This window comes from Natator depressus, chromosome 7 (genome assembly GCF_965152275.1).
Source record: "Natator depressus isolate rNatDep1 chromosome 7, rNatDep2.hap1, whole genome shotgun sequence".
Lineage (NCBI taxonomy): Eukaryota > Metazoa > Chordata > Testudines > Cheloniidae > Natator > Natator depressus.
Window position 1 is genome coordinate 118,607,870 of NC_134240.1, and position 20,949 is coordinate 118,628,818.

The following is a 20,949-nucleotide window of genomic DNA, read 5'->3' on the forward strand; positions in this document are numbered from 1 at the left end:
AAGTCCCTTCTGCTCTGTAATTCCATCGCTGTTAGACAATCTGGTTGAAACTCTGTATGCTTCAGACACAATCAAAAACTCTCTTGTGCCTTGCAATGTAGATGGGACCAAACCCCAGTTAATCACCTATCTTGTGATATTTGCTGTTTTCCTTACAGCTGCAGCTTCTGGAGTTGTGTTTATGCGTGAATCTCAGCTTTCTTTTTTAACAAAGAGGAACATTCTAGCCTTTGTGGCTGCAGAGATAAGCTCGAAACTGCAACCCCTAAAGACTCAAGCTCCAGAAGTGAAATTAAAAAGAAACCAACATTTAATTTTTAAAATCTGAGGGTTTTTCAGCCAATCTCATGATTTTTTGAATGTTTAGGGTTTGCCATTCTGTGCCACAGCCATTCTGTCTTATGCTGCAAGATATCAGCCTCAGCAGAATGGCTGCTGTAACTTGGAGCAGCCTCCAGCCCAGTGGTTCTCAACCTATTTACCGTTGTGGGCCACACATGCGGCTCTGTAAGAGTTATGTGGGCCACATCCACACAATATATATACTCCCTGTATGGCCCTGAAGATGTCACATGGGCTGCAGCTGTGTGCTGATTGGGCCACAAGTTGAGAACCTCTGCTCCAGGCTCTTTGAATTATGCTAAAGGGGGAAGCTGTATTGCCCCTGCAGCTGCCCAGAATCAGGAAGGCCCTGATTCTCCTGGGTGCCTTTACGTGCTACATCTCCTGGAGGCCTAGCACAGGATCTGACCCCTGGATTTTAGTGTAACTTCAGCACAGTTTGGGAACTCTGCTAAATCCCGTCACTGGAAAAAAAGAGTGTGTATTTTACTGCAGGATAACTAATGCGCACTAGCTATTCCACAGTAAAATCAGAGTGGAGACAAGGCATTTTAGTTTTTACTGCAAGGTAAACCAGGCCAGAGCAATCACCGGTGGGGTGGCATAGCTGACCCGGCCTACCTACCTTGCAGTAAACAATACAGGTGCCTTGTTTCCATATAGGATCTTACAGCGAAATAACTAGCGCTTTCGTTACCTTGCTGCAAAAAGACATCTTTGTCAGTAAAAACAAAGCCTACTCTGGAAAACTGAGCCATGTTTAACCATAGTGAGGATCTAATGTTTGATAACCAGGTTCCCCCAACACATACGACCTCCGTAACATCTCTGGGTGGGACAAGGGGAGCCAAGGTCTCCACCAGAAGCCTGACAGTCATGCTCACACAGGAGTCCAGGGCTTCGGAAGCACCCTCTGATAACGGAGTCTGAGGCCAGAGCTTTATCCCCCCCTCTCCTGTCTAATCTGGTTTTCCTCTTTGAGTCAGGTCCCTGGGAAGATGCAGCACTCCAGAAAGACATTCCAAGGGTTTTCAGTCATCCCACAGGCTTAGGCAGTGCTGAGCTTGTGGTCTGAACACCTGCTCTTCCATTTAATTTGCAACAAATAGGAGAGTGGGGGGTGGGGAGGAGAAACACCCCAGTGAAGTATTTGTTGTGATATGCTATATTTGATTTTGGGTTCAGAATGAAGACCATGGTGAACATCTTCCAGAGGGCTCCTCAAATTCAGCTGTCTTGGTTCTGAGAATGATTTCTGGGGAATGGAGTTAGATCGTGGAAGTTAGCCACGCTGAACAATCGGATTTAATTCGTACTCCAGGGCTCCCTCTGCTGCATGTCTCACGATGCTAGGAGCTGTGTATTTTCCATGTCAGAGTGAAGTCCATCTTACAAAAGACCGTTTATTTTCTTATTTATTTATTTTTTTTAAATAATTGACCTCAAACAAGCCAGTGAGTTAAGGGTAGGAGCCTGTCTTTCTTTGGTAATAGTTGTTATATTATGTTATTTATATTACATTTGTGCCTCCAGTCTCCAGTGACTATTGGGGCCAGGCATTGTACAAACTCCTAGGAAGAGCCAGTCCTGTCCTGAAGAACTTAGTGTAAATAAATCACTTTGCTTTTTTTTAAAGGTGACTTCCATCTGAACAAATGCAGATGAATTTAGCCTAGCAACACCCTTCTGAGTTAGGGAAGCAGTATTATTATCCTCCCCATTTTACTGATGGCGCAGGGGGAGGGTCAGAGATGTGAAGGGACTAGCCAAAAATCATCATTGGTAGATCTGGGAGAGAACTCAGGATTCATGACTCCCAGTCCCTTCTTGTAGCTGCTAGACAATACCCTCTCTCCCTCTTTGTGTCGATAGTACGGAGCGCTGCCAATAGGAACAGATCAGGCAGGTTTGGATCAAATTCTAGGCTTCAGTGCGGTGAAACCCATGAAATCAAAGGGCTCTTCTTCTCAAGACCAGGAATGCTCACATCTGAGGCAAACCAAATAGTTCAACCCCAAGTCTAGTGGCTTGTTGGTATAGTGTACCCGCTCTTGTTTTCTTAGGGTGATTAAATCTCTCTGGGGCCACCAGAGAAGAATATATCATCCTTCTTTCCTGTATCTCTTGTAGTTAAAGCAGAAGACTGGGACTCAAGAACCAAAGCCAGCTCTCCCCACTGCCAGAGGCTTCCTGTCTGACCTTGGGCAAGTCACTTAATCTCTCAGTGCCTCCGTTCCCCATCTGTACAATAGGGACAATAGCATTGTCCTCACAGGGGTGTTGAGGATAAGTACATTAAAGATTATGAGATGTGCAAATGCTATGGTGATGGGTATCTTATCTTACCATGGATAGATCTTAGAAATGGATTCCTTTTGTGTGGATCTGAGCTGGAATCAATAATTGTAGGGACAGGTTCAGATCTAGGGAATTAAAATCAGAACCCCCCCCCCCACTGAAATTTGGAAGGGCTATAAATATACGGTTCCATTTTCAGCCCATCTCTCATTGAAAGCATTGGTTTTTAAATCGTGTTCTCAGACTCCAGACCAAACTCCTCTGTACACAGAATGGCAATCTAGCTAAAAGAGAAATTGCCCAGCAGTTTGCTTAATTAGCCTGATAGATAGGGATGGACCATTGTTTGTTGTTTGTTTTCAAGCCTGTGGGTTGGGTTTTTGTTTTGTTTTGTTTTTTAAACCATGGTGATAATGAGTTAATCCCCAGCTAGTCTAGATTTCCCAGAGGTGCTCTCACCCTCTGGGATAGAAAGCAGTGTCCCTTCTCTCCACCATCTGGCTGTTGCTGCCTGTCTTGGAAGTAGGAGCATCTTCAAATCGCACCCCAAATCCCTTTTGCATATTACTACTAATCTACCAGGCTCAAAGTAAGGGTGAGATTTCAAAGACTCCCACCCCATGTTATATCTACATCAAGTCACTCAGGCTCTACAGAAAACCTATCTTTGGAAGCAGGCTTAATCACGTCACTGCACCTGTTGAAGGAGGGAAGATTTAGGGTTTTTTAAAAACACCCTCCCCCCCCCCCCAAAACAGGTTTTCCTCCTCTCTTCCTGAATATACAAGGTTATAGTGTGTGTGATGATGTGGAGAAGAAACACTTCAGGCTAGCCAGAGATCTAGGGTTTGAGTCACTTGCAACTGGCTGAGCATTTTTATATTCTATATGTGTGTGTACGTAATATATTTAGTTACTGGAGCCAAGTTTGTCTGCAAAGAAGAACCTAATTAAGCAAAAAGAACAGGAGGACTTGTGGCACTTTAGAGACTAACAAATTTATTTGAGCATAAGCTTTCGTGAGCTTATGCTCAAATAAATTGGTTAGTCTCTAAGGTGCCACTAGTACTCCTTTTCTTTTTGCGAATACAGACTAACATGGCTGCTACTCTGAAACCTAATTAAGCAAGATAACTTCGCAGCTGGATTTTCGGCATCATCCAGTGCATCCTTGGTTATACACCCACACAGTGTTATTTTTCCTAGTGGCCTGTGCTGTTCTTGTGGAAGACAGCTAACATTTTAGTCCTGATTTATCTGCACTCTCACCACCTTGTACCTCCTCTATTTGATTCAACTAGCCACAAAGGACAAAGGTTCAACCATTGGGTAGCAAGTGAGAGCTCTCTAGGAACATCATTGAGTGAAACTAGCTGGAACCCAACCAGAGAAGACATGGGACCAGATCCTCAGTTCGTGTAAAGGGCTGGTGCAGCTTCCTGGATTTCATTGGAACCATGCCCTTTTACACCAGATGAGGTTACGGCTCATGGTGATTTATCCCTGTGTATGCTGTTCGTCCCACCCAGATCTTAGTGAAAGGTTGGAAAACTCACAGTGATGACAATATTTCTTAAGACTTGGCGACTTAAAAGCCAGCTGGCTAAAAACCTATAACGTCTTTATCATAGACCTCCATCAATGCTTTTAATATTCAGCCAATTTACCAGGACTGTAATTGATACCATACACCATCTGGTCCACTAGCAATGTGTCCCGGGAGGAAAGGCCCTCTTCTGAATGCAAGCTCTGGAGTAATGGAGGAGTGCGTATAGTTTAACACAGACGGCCTGTAAACAGTTGCTATGACCACCCAGCTCCTGACAGCACATATTAAGTGGCTGTTGTCCAAACTCACCCACTTTCCAAAGTTTGCCTTCATTCTCAAATAAAGTAAGAACGCTCCAAGGCAGGACTGAACTTAGATGCCTGTTGCTTTTCTCTTTGTCTCCCTTCTAAGGGGGGCTGGTTAGGGTTTTTCCTGCAGGATGTATTGTTCCTCCCTTCGGCACTTTCTTGCTTTGGAGAGACGCTCAGCTATTCATGCTCCTGCATGGATCTAATGAGACTCTCCTGGTTTGTCTGGCAGGCTGAGTCAGCAGAATAGCTTTGTACATCCCTACAGCGTCCTACATCCTGACTCCCAATTTGTGGAGCCCAGATTTCAAACCTGAGCACCTTGTTTAACAGACCTCAGAACGTAGTATTTGGGCACTCCGCTCTGCACGTAAATACCCATTCTGTAGCGTTGAGGCAGTGAGTTGAGCAAACCAATTTGGGATTTGGACATCCTGCTAAGAACCCCGTGTGATAATCATGCCAATGATAAGATTATAATTTTTCTTTTATGTTAGCTGCATAATTTGGGTATACTCAAATACAGGTAATCACAATGAATGCACTTGATCAGCAACAATTGGACTGGTTTCCAATATGTTTTCCCCCCTTATTATTACCCCTGAACATCAACCCTCAGAACAGATGAGTCTGTGGATAGAAATGTGCGTAGGTGCTAGTAGACCATGGTGATGGTGGTGACAAAAATGAACCTGGAAAAGTGACTTCATTGCTGAGTGAGCATGTATTGCATCCGATGAAGTGAGCTGTAGCTCACGAAAACTTATGCTCGAACAAATTGGTTAGTCTCTAAGGTGCCACAAGTCCTCCTTTTCTTTTTGCGAATACAGACGAACACGGCTGCTACTCTGAAACCTGTCATGTATTCCTTGTTACTTTCCAATTTGCAAGTTCTCTGCTCACTGCAGATGAAACCTAGTGTGGGACCTTGAAATTCAGTATGCTATCAACTTCCTTCCCCACCTGGCAGCTCCTAAGACTCTGGCTGCCCATCTGTCAGTGCTGTGAAAGTTAAAAAAAAGCCTCAGGAGTTCTCCCAAGCCTATTGAGCCAGGTGATGTCAGTTCTGCACAGAACAAAACACCTACAAGCCAGCAACACACCTAAAACTGGGGGAATAAAGACTTGCAGCTGGAACTAAAACCTTTTTAAAAATGATCACCCTGCTGGCAGCTTTATAAAACTCCCATAAGGCCCAGAGCAGAATATCGGTTACATGTGCAGCTGCATCTCTCCACTCGAGTGATAAGATTCTTTGTCTGAACTCCTCTCTGAATTACCCCAAAGCCAGGAGAGGTATGTTTAGAACAAGGCCCTCAGGCAAACCATTGAAAGATTTTTTTTTTTTTTTTTTTTTAAGCGGGTGTGGGGAAGGTAACTCTCGGGAGTACATCGTTAAAATGCACAGCATGGTTTTTTTGGAGTCACACTTAGTTGGGCAGTCTAACACCCCCCTCCTCAGCTATGATCAGCATCCTGGGAAGCTGCCAGACACCATTTCAGTTGGAGTTGCCAAAGTAAGATGTGCCATCGTGTTTTTGAGCTGTTGTTTTCTGTTTTCAATGTCAGCTTAAAGTTAGCTGTGGTTTCAATGCGGGAATATATCAAGCCAAGCTAACAGGCTCTTGGGGATTTGTAGGTTGTGAAAACGTTCACTCATTAACGTTCACCCATTCAGAGCCGGATTCTGATCCTATTGATAGCAGTGTGAATCAGGAGTTGGGACTTATCCACACATGAACTTGCACCAGTTTAACTAAATGTGTGTTTTTTAACGGATTTAGTTCAACCACTGCTAACCCTGTGTGATCGCTCTTAAACATCTTTAAGAATAGGTTATATTGACGTAGCTTAGTAGGGTAATGAATCGATTTTGGCTGTGGGGCTATAAACCAGGTTTAAATCGAGGGTTTTAGTGTGTTCACACTAGAGTTTTGCACTGGTTTTAAAAAAATTCGTTTCTGCTCACCCGGTTTAATTTTGTGGGTAGTCCAGGCCTAACACCATTGAAATCAGTGGAGTTCAACCGTTGTAAAATGGGTGGGAGGTAAGACCCAGGCCCGCCCTATATATTTTGGGTTTGATTCGCCACCACGTGAAACCAGTTTTACTATGGGGCGACCTCATTGGCTTTAGAGGAGTTGTTCCATCGTAAAACTTCAGTGCAGTTTAGTGTAGCCCCTTTGTGAGATGCTACCTTACCTAGGTACTTGTTTTAAACCGCTCACCTGAACAGTGTGACGTTAGGAAAAGACCCTGGACAAAAACAAACCCGAAAATCAGGCTAAATTAAATGTTTGGAGCGTAATTTATCATCATGGCAAATATGTTATTAAACATCTCCACCCTGTTTGTAAGATGCACCTTGTGGCCCCTGACTTCCAGCTGCAAGCGGTCTCTTCAGTGCTCCCACAGATTTTCCAAGGACCCAGTCCAAAGCTTGTTGGAGGCAGTGAACTCCCATTGACCTCAGTGGGCTTCCTTTGCATCACGCCCCATAGGGAGGAATATGGCCAGGGGTGGAAATCAAAGCAGCTTCTCTGTAAAATGAGCCTCTGCTCGGTTAGGGTTTTGGAAACTTCTTGTCTCTCTTTCAATTGTAAGTTCTTTGAGGCAGGGACTGTTTTGTTTTCTGTGTTTGTACGGCGCCCAGCCCAATGGGGCCTTGTTTGCAATTGAGGGCTTTGGGTGCTACCCTAACAAATTATTTATTAACAGTAACAATAATACTAATCCTGAGGCTGTGCGGTGTTATGCTCATGTTTTAATAGGTTAGTTAAAAAGTTAGGAATTTTAAAAATATGCATGATCAAATTTTCTAAAGTACTTAGGCACCTAAGACCTACCGACTTTCAATGAGATTTAGGCTCTAAAGTGCTGAAGCCACTTCATGAGGGCTTTGAGCCCCAATCCTGCTTCCACTGATGTCCAGAGGAGTTTTATTGTTTACTTACAGTGGAGCATCATCCGTCCCTTAGTGCTTGTTTTCAGGGTCAATGGTTACCGTTCAAATCCTATGATCATCATGGGAATAAAGAGTTGCAAACCATTTCCCAATAGATATTAGATTAGATTCATCATAGGATTTGATTAAGTTGGCCATCTTGGTCGGGGGGTTGTTAGTCTCTTTTTATTATAGAAGACTCAAAACTCCAGAGCAGAGAGGAAAGAGATGGCTGTTGGACCAGCATAAGGAAGCTTACTGTAATGCCTTTCTCCATACTCTCATCTGTAAGCTGCATTTTCCATGCTGTAATTTTGTACCTTGCAGTGCCATCTGAATCTTCCTAGTGAAGGCAGGTAGCTGAAGAACCGCAAGAAACTAACATCTGCTGTTTCCAGGCACTACCTGCCTGGAGATTAAAAATACATCAGTTTCCACTGCTATCAATCGAGCCCTTTTCAATTCACTTGAATTTGTTTACAAACTATACACAAGGCATAATGGGAAGGTGACCAGTCTTAAGCAAAGGCCTATCCTTGGATGAGCTGGGCCCAATTTTGCTGTCATGGTGGTGTAAATGCAGAGTAACTGGATTGAAATCTGTGGAGTTGGTCTGGATTTACAAGGGTGTAAATGAGAGCAAAGTTTGCGCTTTAGGTCAAATTATGCAGTGCCATAAATGGAGGTGTAAGTTACACATTAGGTGCAAATTGGTCACAGGATAGTAACTCTGTGTAACTCTGTTCCAGTATGACATTGATTGGATGAACAAGCAGGCATGATTCCATAAGGGGTAAAACCAATGTAAATGCTACTGACTTCAGTGGAGCTACCCCAATTTACAGCAGCGTACGCGAGAAAAAGATCAAAGCCCGGTGATTGTAGCTTGAACTGATTTGACATGGCGTATGTCCACATTCAACCCTACCACAAGCTGGTGTGACTTCCACTGAAGTCAATGGGAGTTGTGCCCTGTTCATCAGTTGGGTACCCCTGGAGAGTAGAGGATGGTACGAATGTAGCGTAGTGTGTGTGTGTAATGAACTCCTTTATCTTACACCCTCCCAGTAGTTGCTTTTCCTCCTACATCTCATACTGATTCTGCCTTCTTGATGTGTGGGTTACGCTCAATTGTCTTGCACTGAATGACAAATTGATGGAAGTTATAGGTAAGGCTACGATTTTGGCCCAGGTATTTTTATTAAAAGTCACTGACAGGACACGGGCAATAAATTATAAATCATGGATTCATTGAAACTGGAGCCCCGGCGCTGTGGGGCTCAAGCTGGAGCCCCACTGCCCGGGGCTGAACTATTGGAATTTTCAGGAAGTCACAGAGGTCTCGTAAAATCATGGACTCCGTGACCGCCACGACTGACTTGTAGCCTTCGTTATCATCTTTTGCTAGTTGCGCCCATTTTAACAGTCGCCTATGTATGAATGTTTTATTTACAGCATGGTTTATGTCACAGCTGCATTTGTGCTGGATTTGTCCTGCGAAGTGACTCACAGATGGACCAAATGCATCCTTCGTATTTAACCAGCATCTCCGAATGTCTTACAAGCTGGTTGAGCCACAAGTGCTGCAGTTGCTTCCTAGAATTTAAGAAAAATTATCATTTCTATATGAAAGATGAAAAATAATTTTAGCTGGGAAATGGGCCTTCTCAGTGGGCTCTCTTTTGATGGATTATGGAGGGGGAAAAGACCCAACCATTTCACTTTGATGTTGTATAGCTTGTAAGAGTTCCAAGATTTCTGTGGAAAATTTTCAGACCTAAAAATCCCTTTGGGGATTACCCCATCCTTTACGTGGCTGTTCTTTTTATTTTACATGGATTTCCCTGCTTTTGTTTGACTGTTTCTCACGAATCACACTATATTTAATTCAGAACATATCCTAATACTGTAATCTTTGGTCATGTCACCTGGAAACCCTGAAGGTTTTTGCTTAAGATTTTTTTTTTTTTTAAAGGGAAACCAGTTGCTTCTGCTTCTCAGGGATTCTTGCTGATCTTACACCCTCGGATGATATTAGCCTTTATGCAGTAACAGGAGTGTCATATATAAGACACGGGAAGTAATTGTCCTGCTCTGCTTGGCACTGGTGCGACCTCCCCTGGAATAGTGTGTCCAATACTGGGCACCACATTTTAGAGTGATGGGAACGAACTGGAGAGAGTTCAGAGGAGAGCAAAAAATGATCTAAGGTTGAGAAAACCTGACCTATGAGGGAAGGTTAAAAAACAAACAAACTGGATATGTTTCTTCTTGAGAAAAGAAGACTGAGGGAGGGGACCTGATAACCGTCTTCAAATTTGTAAAGGGCTGTTACAAAGAGGATGGTGATCAATTGTTCTCCATGTCCACTGCCATTAAGACAAGAAGTAATGGGCTTGATCTGCAACAAGGGAGATTTAGAAAGTTTTTCCTAATATCTAACCTAACTCTAAGGATAGTTAAACTCTGGAATAGGCTTCTGAAGGAGGTTCTGGAATCCCCATCATTGGAGGTTTCTAAAAACAGAATCCTGAAGTCCCTTGTTTTCTTGATGCCTTCAGTAGAGTTGGAGGTAAAATGGTATTGCCTCAGCGGAATGCACAAAACCCGTTTGCACCCCCCGTGGAGATATAAATACAGTGTACAGTAAATCATGACGTGCCAGAAATCTGCTCCTTTCAATCTAGTGGCCACGGTTTTAATTTCTTAAACTGGTTATTTTTCATGCCTAATCTGAAAAAGCATCTGCAATGTGACCGTGACTCTGCATTGCTTTGCAACAGGCTCGAATCGTGTCTGCATTGCTTTGCACTGGTGGCTCTTTTATAATTTGCTGAAAAGGAGCTGCTGATTTGTAAGTTGTAAGCTGATTTGAAAAAGTCACTTCGTGTTGGTAGGCATTAAAACTGTGTGGTACCATAGCCTGCTGGGTAGCCTTTATGTTATCTGAAGTGTAAGTAAAGCTGCATCCATTCCAGACGTAAAGAAACCAGCAAGAAGACAGGTGCTATAATAAGAGATCACCTGGGTGTCCTAATTTGCTGGCCATAAACTGCATGGAAAAGATAATTCTTTTTGGGGGGAGGGTCAGTGCTAGAACAAAAGAACTAATTGCTGGACAGGATATTGTAGAGAGAATCTGCAGTGTCAGAACTCCCGAATGTGGGGTAACCATCCCAGCGGATTAGCTTCAAAGACTTAGATTTGGCCCCGAATTTCCCAAACCCAACACCAAATGAAATTTTAATGATTTTTTTTAACAGGCTATTTTTAATTTAAAAAATTCCCTTTTTTAAATGGGTTAAATTTTTAAGTGGGTTAAATTCTGCATTAATTTAGAATTTGCATCGCCTGCAATCCCATGATGGAATGGGTTATAGATCAGTGCAGAATTAGGCTCAATGTTTGCAATCCCACACATTGCAGCATTGATCAAATGTAATACACTAGCTTCAGGCTTGATCCGTGCTACCACCAGCTACGTGGCTATTTGTAGTGGGCTGCTCAAGCAGAGCTAGTGTGTGTCTGTCTGCCTGAACTAGGGAGCACGCTCCCAACTGCAGTGTAGTCAGAGAGCTCTGAGGCTTTAATCTCCAGTCGCACTGGCTTGTTAGGTACACACAATGAGCCAGCTCCAGTATCGCCAAAAATAAGCATTCAAAAATTGAGTCAGGCCCCCTGAAATCCTGGGATTTGGTTAAAGATCATGAGAATTTTAAAAAAATCATAAAAGTTGGGTTATTTTTATTAGCCTCCTGGTTTATGAACCTTTTGGGGTGCACCTGGGTCATGTTTCCCAGCTTTTCTCTGCAACCATGAGGGCTAGAAACTTTTTCTTTTTTAAAAGAAAGCTCAGATTCTCACATAGTCACTTGCCTCCAGGATCTGGGGCTTTAAGGAAAAACACCCAATAGCGGGATAACACGTGCAACTCTTATCCGCCGTACCACCCATGCAAACTGGTTGTCTTCATTCTGGTTGCACAAGTGTAGCAAGGACTAAAATGTATCCACATGTATTGGTCCAGATTATGAACCCCGACTCACACTGGCTAGTAATTACTCACATGAGTAATGCCATTGATTTTAATGGGATTATTTTTATGAGTTTCTGCTGACCAGTGTGAATCACAGGTTCATAATCTGGACCACAATGTTCGTAGGCTATCCTTCTAAATACCTTTTAGCACAGCTGCAAGGCTGAGATTGCTCAGTGTAAACCACAATGCTGATGAGCAGTGCTTGTATAGGAAGTCCATCTGGGCACTCAAAATAACTCGGAGAGGTGAAGCCTGGAGTGGGTGGTTTTGGTGGTGAATTATTTGTGGCCCTACATCTGTTATATCAAAAGGCAGAAGTTGCTTATGTTTGTTCAGCATGATTCCATATGCTCATTTCCCACTTTCCACATACACTCCCCGTTTCCAAACGGATTCCCCACCCAGATGTCACGCTCACAGACTTCTCTTTGCATGCCTTATTGGTCATAGCTGGAGGTGCAGCAGTGGGATCCTAATCAGTGCTCTAGGTACAGACCCAGTCATTGCTAATGCTAATAAAATGATGTGACTATGAGCTACTCCAGCCTAGGACACCTCACTGATTGATTCCTGATCGTTTTCCAAAAAATACAGCTCAGACTCACCTGTTCCATGCTGTCTACAAGTGGTTACAGACTTAATGCCAACCTTTTGTCTCTTCCAGTCTCCACTCTCCTCTTTCTCTCACCCTGTGTCCTTGTGACATTGTCTTTGCTCCCACTAATGTACTTTCTGACACAGTGTGACTTGTTGCAAAATTAAATTGCATTAACGAGAACAAGAGGACATTTGTGAAGCTCACCCATTTTGAAGGAAAATAGCAATGTGTATTGTTCAAGTGAGAGACTCCAGGTGAAGTATTTTTGCATCTGCCATGTTTAAATGTGTAAGAATAATAATTTCCTATAGTATGAGAACACTTGCTATGTGCCTAGTAATTCTCAACTTCAAAACTCTCTGCAGACATTTAATTAAGCCACAACCCCCCTTGAAAGCTAGAGAATCAAGCACTACTATCCCCATTCTATAGATGGCGAACCTGAGAAACAGAGGGATTTATTTGTTTATGGCCACTAATGAGTTCAGGGGCAGCATGCTCTGACTGGAACTAGAAGTTCCTGGCTTGCAGCCCTGAGCTCAGTGTATTAGAATCTATCCTTTGTTTCTTTGTATAGTTCCATATTTGGTTTCATTTTTGTTAGAGATGGGCCGAGCTGCCAAGTTCTTCTTTGAGTGATGGTACCTATTGTATTCCACTGAGGGTTTACACATGCGTTCCTTGTGTCAGGAGCCAGAGAATTTGAAAGTAGTAGTGTCCGTTGGTCCGTGTGCTCGCCCTTGCTTCACCTTATGGTTTCATCTGAGGCGATAAAGGATGGGGCAGACTAAGCTCGCCTCCAGTTCCTTCTCATTACCACATGGTCCAAGTCACAGCTACTCTCATCTCTGAGGCACTGTGGGGGGTGGGGGGGGAGGTTTAGAATTGTACATAGTTAGTTTTTTCTTGTCTTTTACAGGTATTTTTTACATAGTTTAGCTTCACTAGTAGTTTTTAGAAGAATTAAGACTTTGGGGGACTTTGTTTTCTGACTACTCCCCCTCAAATACCCACGCGTAGTACTGGCCTATGCAGAAGACGCCAAGGTTCAAGACCTGCGCTTCCTGCCCACAGTCCTTCTTGATCAGCAATGAGTGCCAACCCTGCCTGTACTGCTTGGGAGAAGCCCATGTTTCATTCAGGACAGATCTGACAAATGCTGTGGAGGGCCCCATGGAATGGGATACCAGTGGCTTCCCTGCTGGGGAAGAGGACAGTGATGCCAAGAAGTTTGTGGTCCCTTAGGGTACCCATAGCGGCAGTAGGGAATGGGTGGTCCTGTCCTTGTGCTCAGTCGGAATCCTCCAATGAGATAGGTTTCAGAGTAACAGCCGTGTTAGTCTGTATTCGCAAAAAGAAAAGGAGTACTTGTGGCACCTTAGAGACTAACCAATGGTGCCACAAGTACTTCTTTTCTTTTTTCCAATGAGATAAACTCAGTTCCTGGTTACAGTGGCAGTACCGTGGAACTGGTGGAACCATATGACCACAGGGGGATGAGTTGAAACGTGATTCACCTGAGGTAAGTCCTGGGTTGGAGATGGTACCTTGTTAGGCGTAGAGGAAGGCGTGGAGATCTTAGTTCCCCTAGGGCGGAGAGTTCATGTGGCTTAGGTGCTGTCGCCAGTCTCCCTGGTGTTAAGTGGTATGCACTCCATAGCCGGAACCGGAGCAGAGGCCTGTTCTGGAACCAGTGGTTTCCTTGCCTTAAGGAAAGCCGACATTAAGGGCATGCGTGACTCAGTACCCACTACTGGCGGATCTGCCGGTCTGCGTGGTTTCTTCTCCTATCTGTGCGTCTTGGAATGCTCTGTCTCCCCGTGGCTGGAATTCGTGGAAGGGGCATCATCCTTCTTCGGCATAGCAGCAAGTCTTCCTCCAAACTGAAGTGCATGCTTCCTTTTTTCCCTAGTAGGCCCCAGCACAGGATCAGTAGTGGCTGTGCTGGCAGAGCCGGACGTGATCTCTGAAGCCAGAGGCACACTCCTGGCTGTCTCAGGCCGATGTACAGGGGGTGGTGGGTTTTTCCTGGTCTGGATCCGACTGCGGCCTCATGGAAACCTCCAGGAGATGCTTCTTAAGTCGGAGAGCCCAGCCTTCTCCTGTCTTGTTTGGGAACGTGTGACGGGGTATACCCGTCCCATGCTGGGCTGGAAGGGGTTAATCCCATACTATGGACTGAGGAAGTCCCTGGACTACTTAGGGGCCTCCATTGACACAGTCTTAGCATGGGAATACCTACTTAGGGACAGGTTCCAGACTCTGCAGGAACTCATCACCTGAGTAGCCAACAGTCCTCCTCCTCTGGTAAGGACTTGCCTATCCCTGCTTCGCCACATCGTGGCCTGCACGTATCTCACCGCCTTCGCTCTTTACAGATATGGCTCCAGAGAGTCAATTCACCCATGCGACATACCATGGACCTTCTGCTGACAATCCCTTTGCAGTGCTCTCCTTCCTCCAGTGATGAATGGACCTGAGGCAAGTGTGTGCCAGGATATCTTTCCTCCCATCCTCCCCGGACAGAACGAGGACATATCACTTGCCAGATGGGGTGCCCATGTGACCAAGCACATGATGCAAGGGACTTGGACTCCTCGAGAATCCAGAATGCACATCAACATTCTAGAGCTTCAGACGGTATGGAGAGTGTTGAGCATTTCTCCCATCCATTCTCTCCCAACATGTTTTCATCATGTCCAACAACACCACCACCGTTTATTACATCAACAAACAAAGGGTCACAAGGTCGACTGCGCTCTGTGTGGAAGTAGTCCATCTGTAGGACTGGTGCATTGTCCAGAAGATCCTGTTGTCGGCAGCCTATCTTCTGGGGATTCAGAATGTGATTGCAGACTCTCTCAGCAGGAAATTCATGGCCGATCATGCATGGGAACTTCACGACACCGTAGTCAATGGTATTTTCAGTCAATGGGGGACTCTGATCAGGAATCTCTTTGCCTCTCACATCAACAACAAATAAAGTACATACTGCTCAAGGAGGAGTATCGGGATCCACTGTCAAGGTGATGCTGTCATCCTCCGCTAGTCAGACCAGATCAGCTACACCTTCTCCCCCGCCCCCCCCCTTCCATGAGTCCCCCACACGATCAGATGGGAGAGAGTCATCGTCATCCTGATAGTCCTGTTCTGGCCCCTCCAATTTTAGTTTCCTAACCTCCACATGTTTGCCGTTCACCCGATTGCCCTTCCCTCTTTCTCGGGGCTGCTCGCACAACACAACGGCAGAATCAGACATCCCAACCCACAGATGCTTCACCTCAGAGCTTAGTATTTGGATGGGCATCTTCTCTAGAAAGGGAATGTTCATCGGCAGTACAGGACATGCTTTCGAGTAGCAGGAAAGAGTCCATGAGGTGTTCCTATTAGGCCAAGTGGAAATGCTTTGCCTCCTGGGCACAGTAGAAGGGGTTTGCCCCTGAGGAAGTGGACATTCCCCTTCTTTTGGACTACTTCCTGTCCATAAAGACAAGGCATCCCCAGCCCATGGAAGGGCGCTCCATATTTACACATCGATTAACTACTAGGTTTTGGAAAGGTCTCCTCAGGACTTTTGCTCCCCAGTGGGATGCCCCTAACAACCTATTGCTCCCCAATGGGATGTCAATCTCGTTCTCTCAGCATTAACAAAAGTGCACTTTGAGCCACTGGCTTCATGCTCATTTTTCCTCCTTTCCATGAAGGTCGCCTTCCTAATGGCTATTACTTCTGCGAGTAGAGTAGGTTAACTGTGGGCCATTATGGCGGACCTCCCCTTCACCACGTTCCAGAAGGACAAAGTCTCCCTGCATCTTCATCCCAAGTTTCTACCAAAGGTTGTATCCCACTTTCATCTCAACCAACCCATACTCTTACTTGCTTTCTTTCCGAAGCCGCATGCCTCAGCGGAAGAGTGGTGCTTTCACTCCCTTGATGTCTGCAGGGCCTTGCACAGGAGAAGACCAACCAGGAAGTCCCCTAGATTGTTTATCTTATAACTGAGAGAGTTAAGGAGTAGGCAATCTCCACACAAAGGATTTCCTAGTGGATTTCAGGGTGCATGACACTCTTCTATCACTTGTCAGGGCTGCCTCCATTCCTTGGAGCGAGAGCCCATTCCACAAGAGCACAAGCATCCACTATGGCCACACTTCACAATGTACCGCTTCTGGGCACACGTAGGGCAGCCAAGTAGAGTTCGGTACATGCCTTTGCTGCACGTTACGCCTTGGTGCAGGACGTTTCGCTGGATGCTTTGTTTCTTCATTCAACCATTCCATACTCTTCCTTGCACCCTCCTCTGAATTGTTAATAACCCTCAGCGGAATATAATAGGGACCATCACTTGAAGAAGAAGTGGTTACTTATGTGTAACTGGAGGTTCTTGGAGATGTGTGTAGTCCTGCCTTCCTTTGTCTCTGCTGCAGATCTGTTCGTTTTGCAGTGGAGAAGGAACTGAAAGTGTGGTCGGTCCGCCCCATCCTTTATTGCCTGGGACAAAACCATGGGGTGAAGCAGGGGCACATGCATGGACCAATGGATACTACTACTTTCAAATTCTCCAGCTCTGGATGCATGGTGCACATGCGTAAACCCTCAGTGGAATACAGATAGGGACCACACATCTCGAAGAACCTCCAGTTACAGGTGAGTAATCTCCTTTTTTATAATGTCCTGAGTGAGTTTCCAGCAGTGCAGGGATCATAAATGCTCTCTTAGCTTCTACCATTGCATTGTTGGTTTCCCACCATCTCATTAATCTTTAGCAGCACAGAAGCCTTACCATGTGTGCTTCCTCATGCATGAATGAGAGCAATGGGTTGACCATTAGTTACTTCTCTTTTCCCCTCAAGTGGCTGGGGTATGTTTGCAACACACACCAAATTGCCGCATTTGTGGAAGTGCCCCCACAAGTGCAGAGCCCCCAGCAGCCGACTGCCATACTTGTGTGTAAATCCGTCCCTGTCCAGTCACATCTTTGTTAGAAAGAGCTCTCCTGGCGGAAGCAAGAGCTTGGGAGGAAAATGTTGATTAGGAAAGTTTAGCCAGGCTCTCCAGCTGTAGTGTCTTGTATCTATTTTGCTGATATCTGCCCTTTAGATAAATAGTGCTAAATTATACACTTTGTGACCCTCTTGATGTGGTTAAAAAGGCCTGCATTAGTCAAGCTAATTTAACTCCAAGAATAACCTTGGGAATTTGTATCAGCTCCAGCTTGAGTCAGTCACTCTGGAGCAAAATGAGAATAATCTTCCTGGTTAAAAGTGTAGTGACAGCAAAACTGTAAGTTATATAGTGGCTTTTCCCGCTGCCCTCCCCCTCCCCCCCAAAAAACGAAACTTCTACTCATGTCCAACCCCAGGCACCCTCACTTCTACCTAGGAGAAAACAAAATTTCCAACAAAAAAAATCCTTCTCCATTGGTAGAAAAGCAAGTTTTCTAAAAATCCCTAAAGCCACAAACTATTTATTCACAAGGTTGGCTCCCTTGGGGAAATGTAGGATCTTTTATTTTTTTTCTCCTGCACAGATGTTCCTTCTACTCTTGCTGTGCCATGTGCTTAGAATGCTGAAGACGTTCTGTGAAGTAGAAGAAGAGAGGGGATCTGTGTTTAAAAAAAACAAAACAAAACTTTTTTTTTTTTTTTTTGCTGTGTTTGCAAAGCTTTTGGGATTTTTTAAAAAAGGAAATCTGTTCAGGTTGCAAATGGTACTGGCTCCCACACCCTAGCTGGTTGGAAATGTATCCTTTTTATATCTAAGTGCAAATTAGAACCCCTGAGTCTAGCTGTCACTGCCACTGTAAATATTTGTGTTGATCTGTATGATAGTATTCAGAGTAACAGCCGTGTTAGTCTGTATTTTCATGGTTTGTGTGTATAAAAATGTCTTCTGTACTTTCCACAGTATGCATCTGACGAAGTGAGCTGTAGCTCACGAAAGCTTATGCTCAAATAAATTGGTTAGTCTCTAAGGTGCCACAAGTACTCCTTTTCTTTTTGTATGATAGTAGATTCAGTTCAGGTGAAATGAGAGAGTCATACAAGATTTGCAAGGTATTTCCCCTAGCCCAAGCTTTTAGGGGGGTTGTGTTGAATGGGGGACCCAATGGAGGTTTCTTTGTGAGCCCCAAATCTGGGAGAAGATTAAAAAGACTATAGCTTAGTGTATGTATTCTGACATCATCACAGTCTGAGTTAAAGTTGAGGACACACCAGATGGTAGGCATGGGACTTTCAGAAAATTTAATGCAACCTTCCTTCTTTGTCAGATCTCGTGTAGTCCTGGAGTGGGTCTAGGTTAGTCAGTGTGGAAGATTGTTCCTGGGGGTTCTCCATGGAACAGTGAAGTGCTGCAAGGACTGTTGCTTGGTGCTCTCCCCTCGGAGTCAGTCATGAACCCAATCCCCATCATTAAAATGGATGTATATTACCTGGAGAGCACTCAATCTGAGTGGAAAGCCACTGGAAAGCTGCAGCGCTGCAACATGGAGTCTCTACGGCCTGTGCTTTTGCAGTGAAGGGGGGGGAGGTGACTGCAATCTGCTCCATATGGTGCAGATTTAATGCCTTCAAGTGCTTTGGCTCAGGGACTGTTTGTACAGCACCGTGTACAATGGAGCCCTCGGTTGGTCCTCAGGCACTACTGTAATAAGCATGATTAATAATACCAACACGGATGAGTTGAGGATCTGCTGGTTTAATGTCTCGGTTTGCTGTAAATGCTCTCTATTGGTGAAACTAATCTCTGTTCAGAAAGCCAGTAGGTCATAAGTAGACTTCAGGGGTCCACAGGCCATGTGCTCAGGGGTGAACGTCCCCCTATGTGCATTTGCATCATATTTCCTTGTATACAGTCTGTGCTTGTCCCCCTTTGTAGTATCTTTTTGCCTGTGTCTGCGAGCAGGGCATTGCTGATTCTCTGCATTCACCTTCCCTACAGTTGTTTCTCTCCTGCTCTCTCTCACGGGGGCGTTGTCACAGGGATTACAGTGAAGTGGAAGACATTTCCAGAAGGGCTGGAAACTCCTCTGCCCAGTGTATCCATCCCTGGGAAAGCAGGAGTGCTCTGTCTAAGGGAACAAACCCAGTGGGAATAGTTCTGCCAACAAGAAGACAGATTCAGTTTTTTATTAAAATAACCTCTGCGCTTATTTCTGAGCAGCAGTTCTAACCAGGTGGGTGGTCTGTCCAAGAGGGCAGGTGGAGCCTTCATCCTCACCAATCAGGGAGCCGAACGGGATTGGAGACAAGGCATTTGTTTTGTAGTGAAGGATGAATACCTAATTTTAGAACTGCAGAAAGGCCAGCTTCAGATATTTGCCTGGGCCCTGTCCCAGTGTGCACACAGGAGCCTACCCTTCGTTTAGAGGAGTGACTGTACTTTATGATACAGTCTCACTCGGACACTGTCACTCATTCCAGCCATTTCTCTGATTTATCAATCCTCTGTAAAACCACAGACGTGCCGAGAAATAATCCCTGCAGTTAGAGGAGACTGGGAGGAGGAAGGACAGAGTGGCCCTATGTACCCTCTAAATGTATTTCTGTTTCTGTTGCAGATGCAGCTTCTGGATAAATTCCCCATTGAAGGAGGTCAGAAAGACCCCAAGCAGAGGATCATCCCCTTTCTACCAGGTAATGCCTTGATGATGGACTTGAACAGGGCAATGTAAGGAGTCAGCAATCCATTTCACGACCATTGAGTCCAGGCTAGGATGTTGGCACACAGCTTATGGTGACACTAATGAATTACAGGCTGCGTTAGCCATGCTGGGAGTCAGCGTGAACCACAGCGTCTGTTTGTGTCCAGCAGCCTCAATAAAGAAAGCTCTTTATATTCATTACAGATGGCCTCTTTCCCATCACAAGCTGCTACAGGGAAGGGGATGCGTTGACTATCTGTAAATACTAGATAAGGGAATATTTTATGGAGGGAAAAGAGAATGAACATAACAAGTTTTTAATGATTTAAGAAAAAAATTATGCTAGACATTACCAAGCATTTTCTAATAGTAAGGCCCACCGGACAATGTCACTGAAGTCCTATATTTAGAGATGTTCCAAGCAGACTAGGTAGATCTGAAAGTCCAGCTGTGCACTGGCCAACTCTGATCATCAAAGGTAATAAAGGGGAACTTAGTTGACAATTCTGGTGATGACACAGAAGCCAGGATAGGATCCACCTCCCTCTCCCATAGTGGAATAGGCAGTGACTGCGGGTGAAGAAAGAAGAAAAAGCTTATATTAGCTGGTAAAACAAACCGATGCTATCCGGAATAGGCATAGTGAGCTGAGTTGTTCGGTAAGAAGGCACCATTTTTAACCAGTACCTTTTCTGGCCCTTAAGAAATAAAATAGAAGAAGTCTAAATCCCATGTTCTTTCATTCTGAAGGACTAGTCAGGGGCTATGGTGGTGTGAATGTGGAGAACACCGATTCTATGTGATGCGAGAGAGCCTGAACCAAGGAAAGCCATAGGGTGAGGATGGCTTACAGCACTAGGATCAGGGTGAATCCAATTTGGAAAAGCGTATACAACATGCAGGGACACGGGCCAAGGGATGCTCTTGTGCACTCTGGCCCCCTGCCCAGGGCAGGTGGTGGGTCTGGGACTCCCCATAGTGGCCCAGGCTCCCTGGGCAGCTCTCACCGCAGCCCAGCTCCGGCGTGGCTAGGGGGCAGGGCCTCAGGGGGAAGAGGAGGAGCAGGGGGCGGGACTCCTGCAGCTGTCCCATTTTTGCATTTTGAAAAGGTGGTCACCCTAGCGGGACTCTTAGTGAAGTTGAGAACTATTCCGCCTGAGTCTCGAGAACAGAATCTAGCCCATAGTTTGTAAACTCTCTGGGCTAACGGACCTTATCTTTCTTTG

The 20,949-nt window shown here is 45.0% G+C and overlaps 1 protein-coding gene across 3 annotated transcripts in view; it reads left to right on the forward strand.

Annotated features, from left to right (window-relative positions):
* The window catches only part of SH3PXD2A (SH3 and PX domains 2A), a 369,953-nt gene that overhangs the window by 89,359 nt on the left and 259,645 nt on the right, over positions 1-20,949 (forward strand). For all 3 annotated transcript variants that reach the window (XM_074959414.1, XM_074959416.1, XM_074959415.1), the window contains exon 3: positions 19,640-19,715. In XM_074959414.1, coding sequence (XP_074815515.1) covers positions 19,640-19,715 — 76 coding nt within the window. The remainder of the gene's footprint in view (positions 1-19,639; positions 19,716-20,949) is intronic.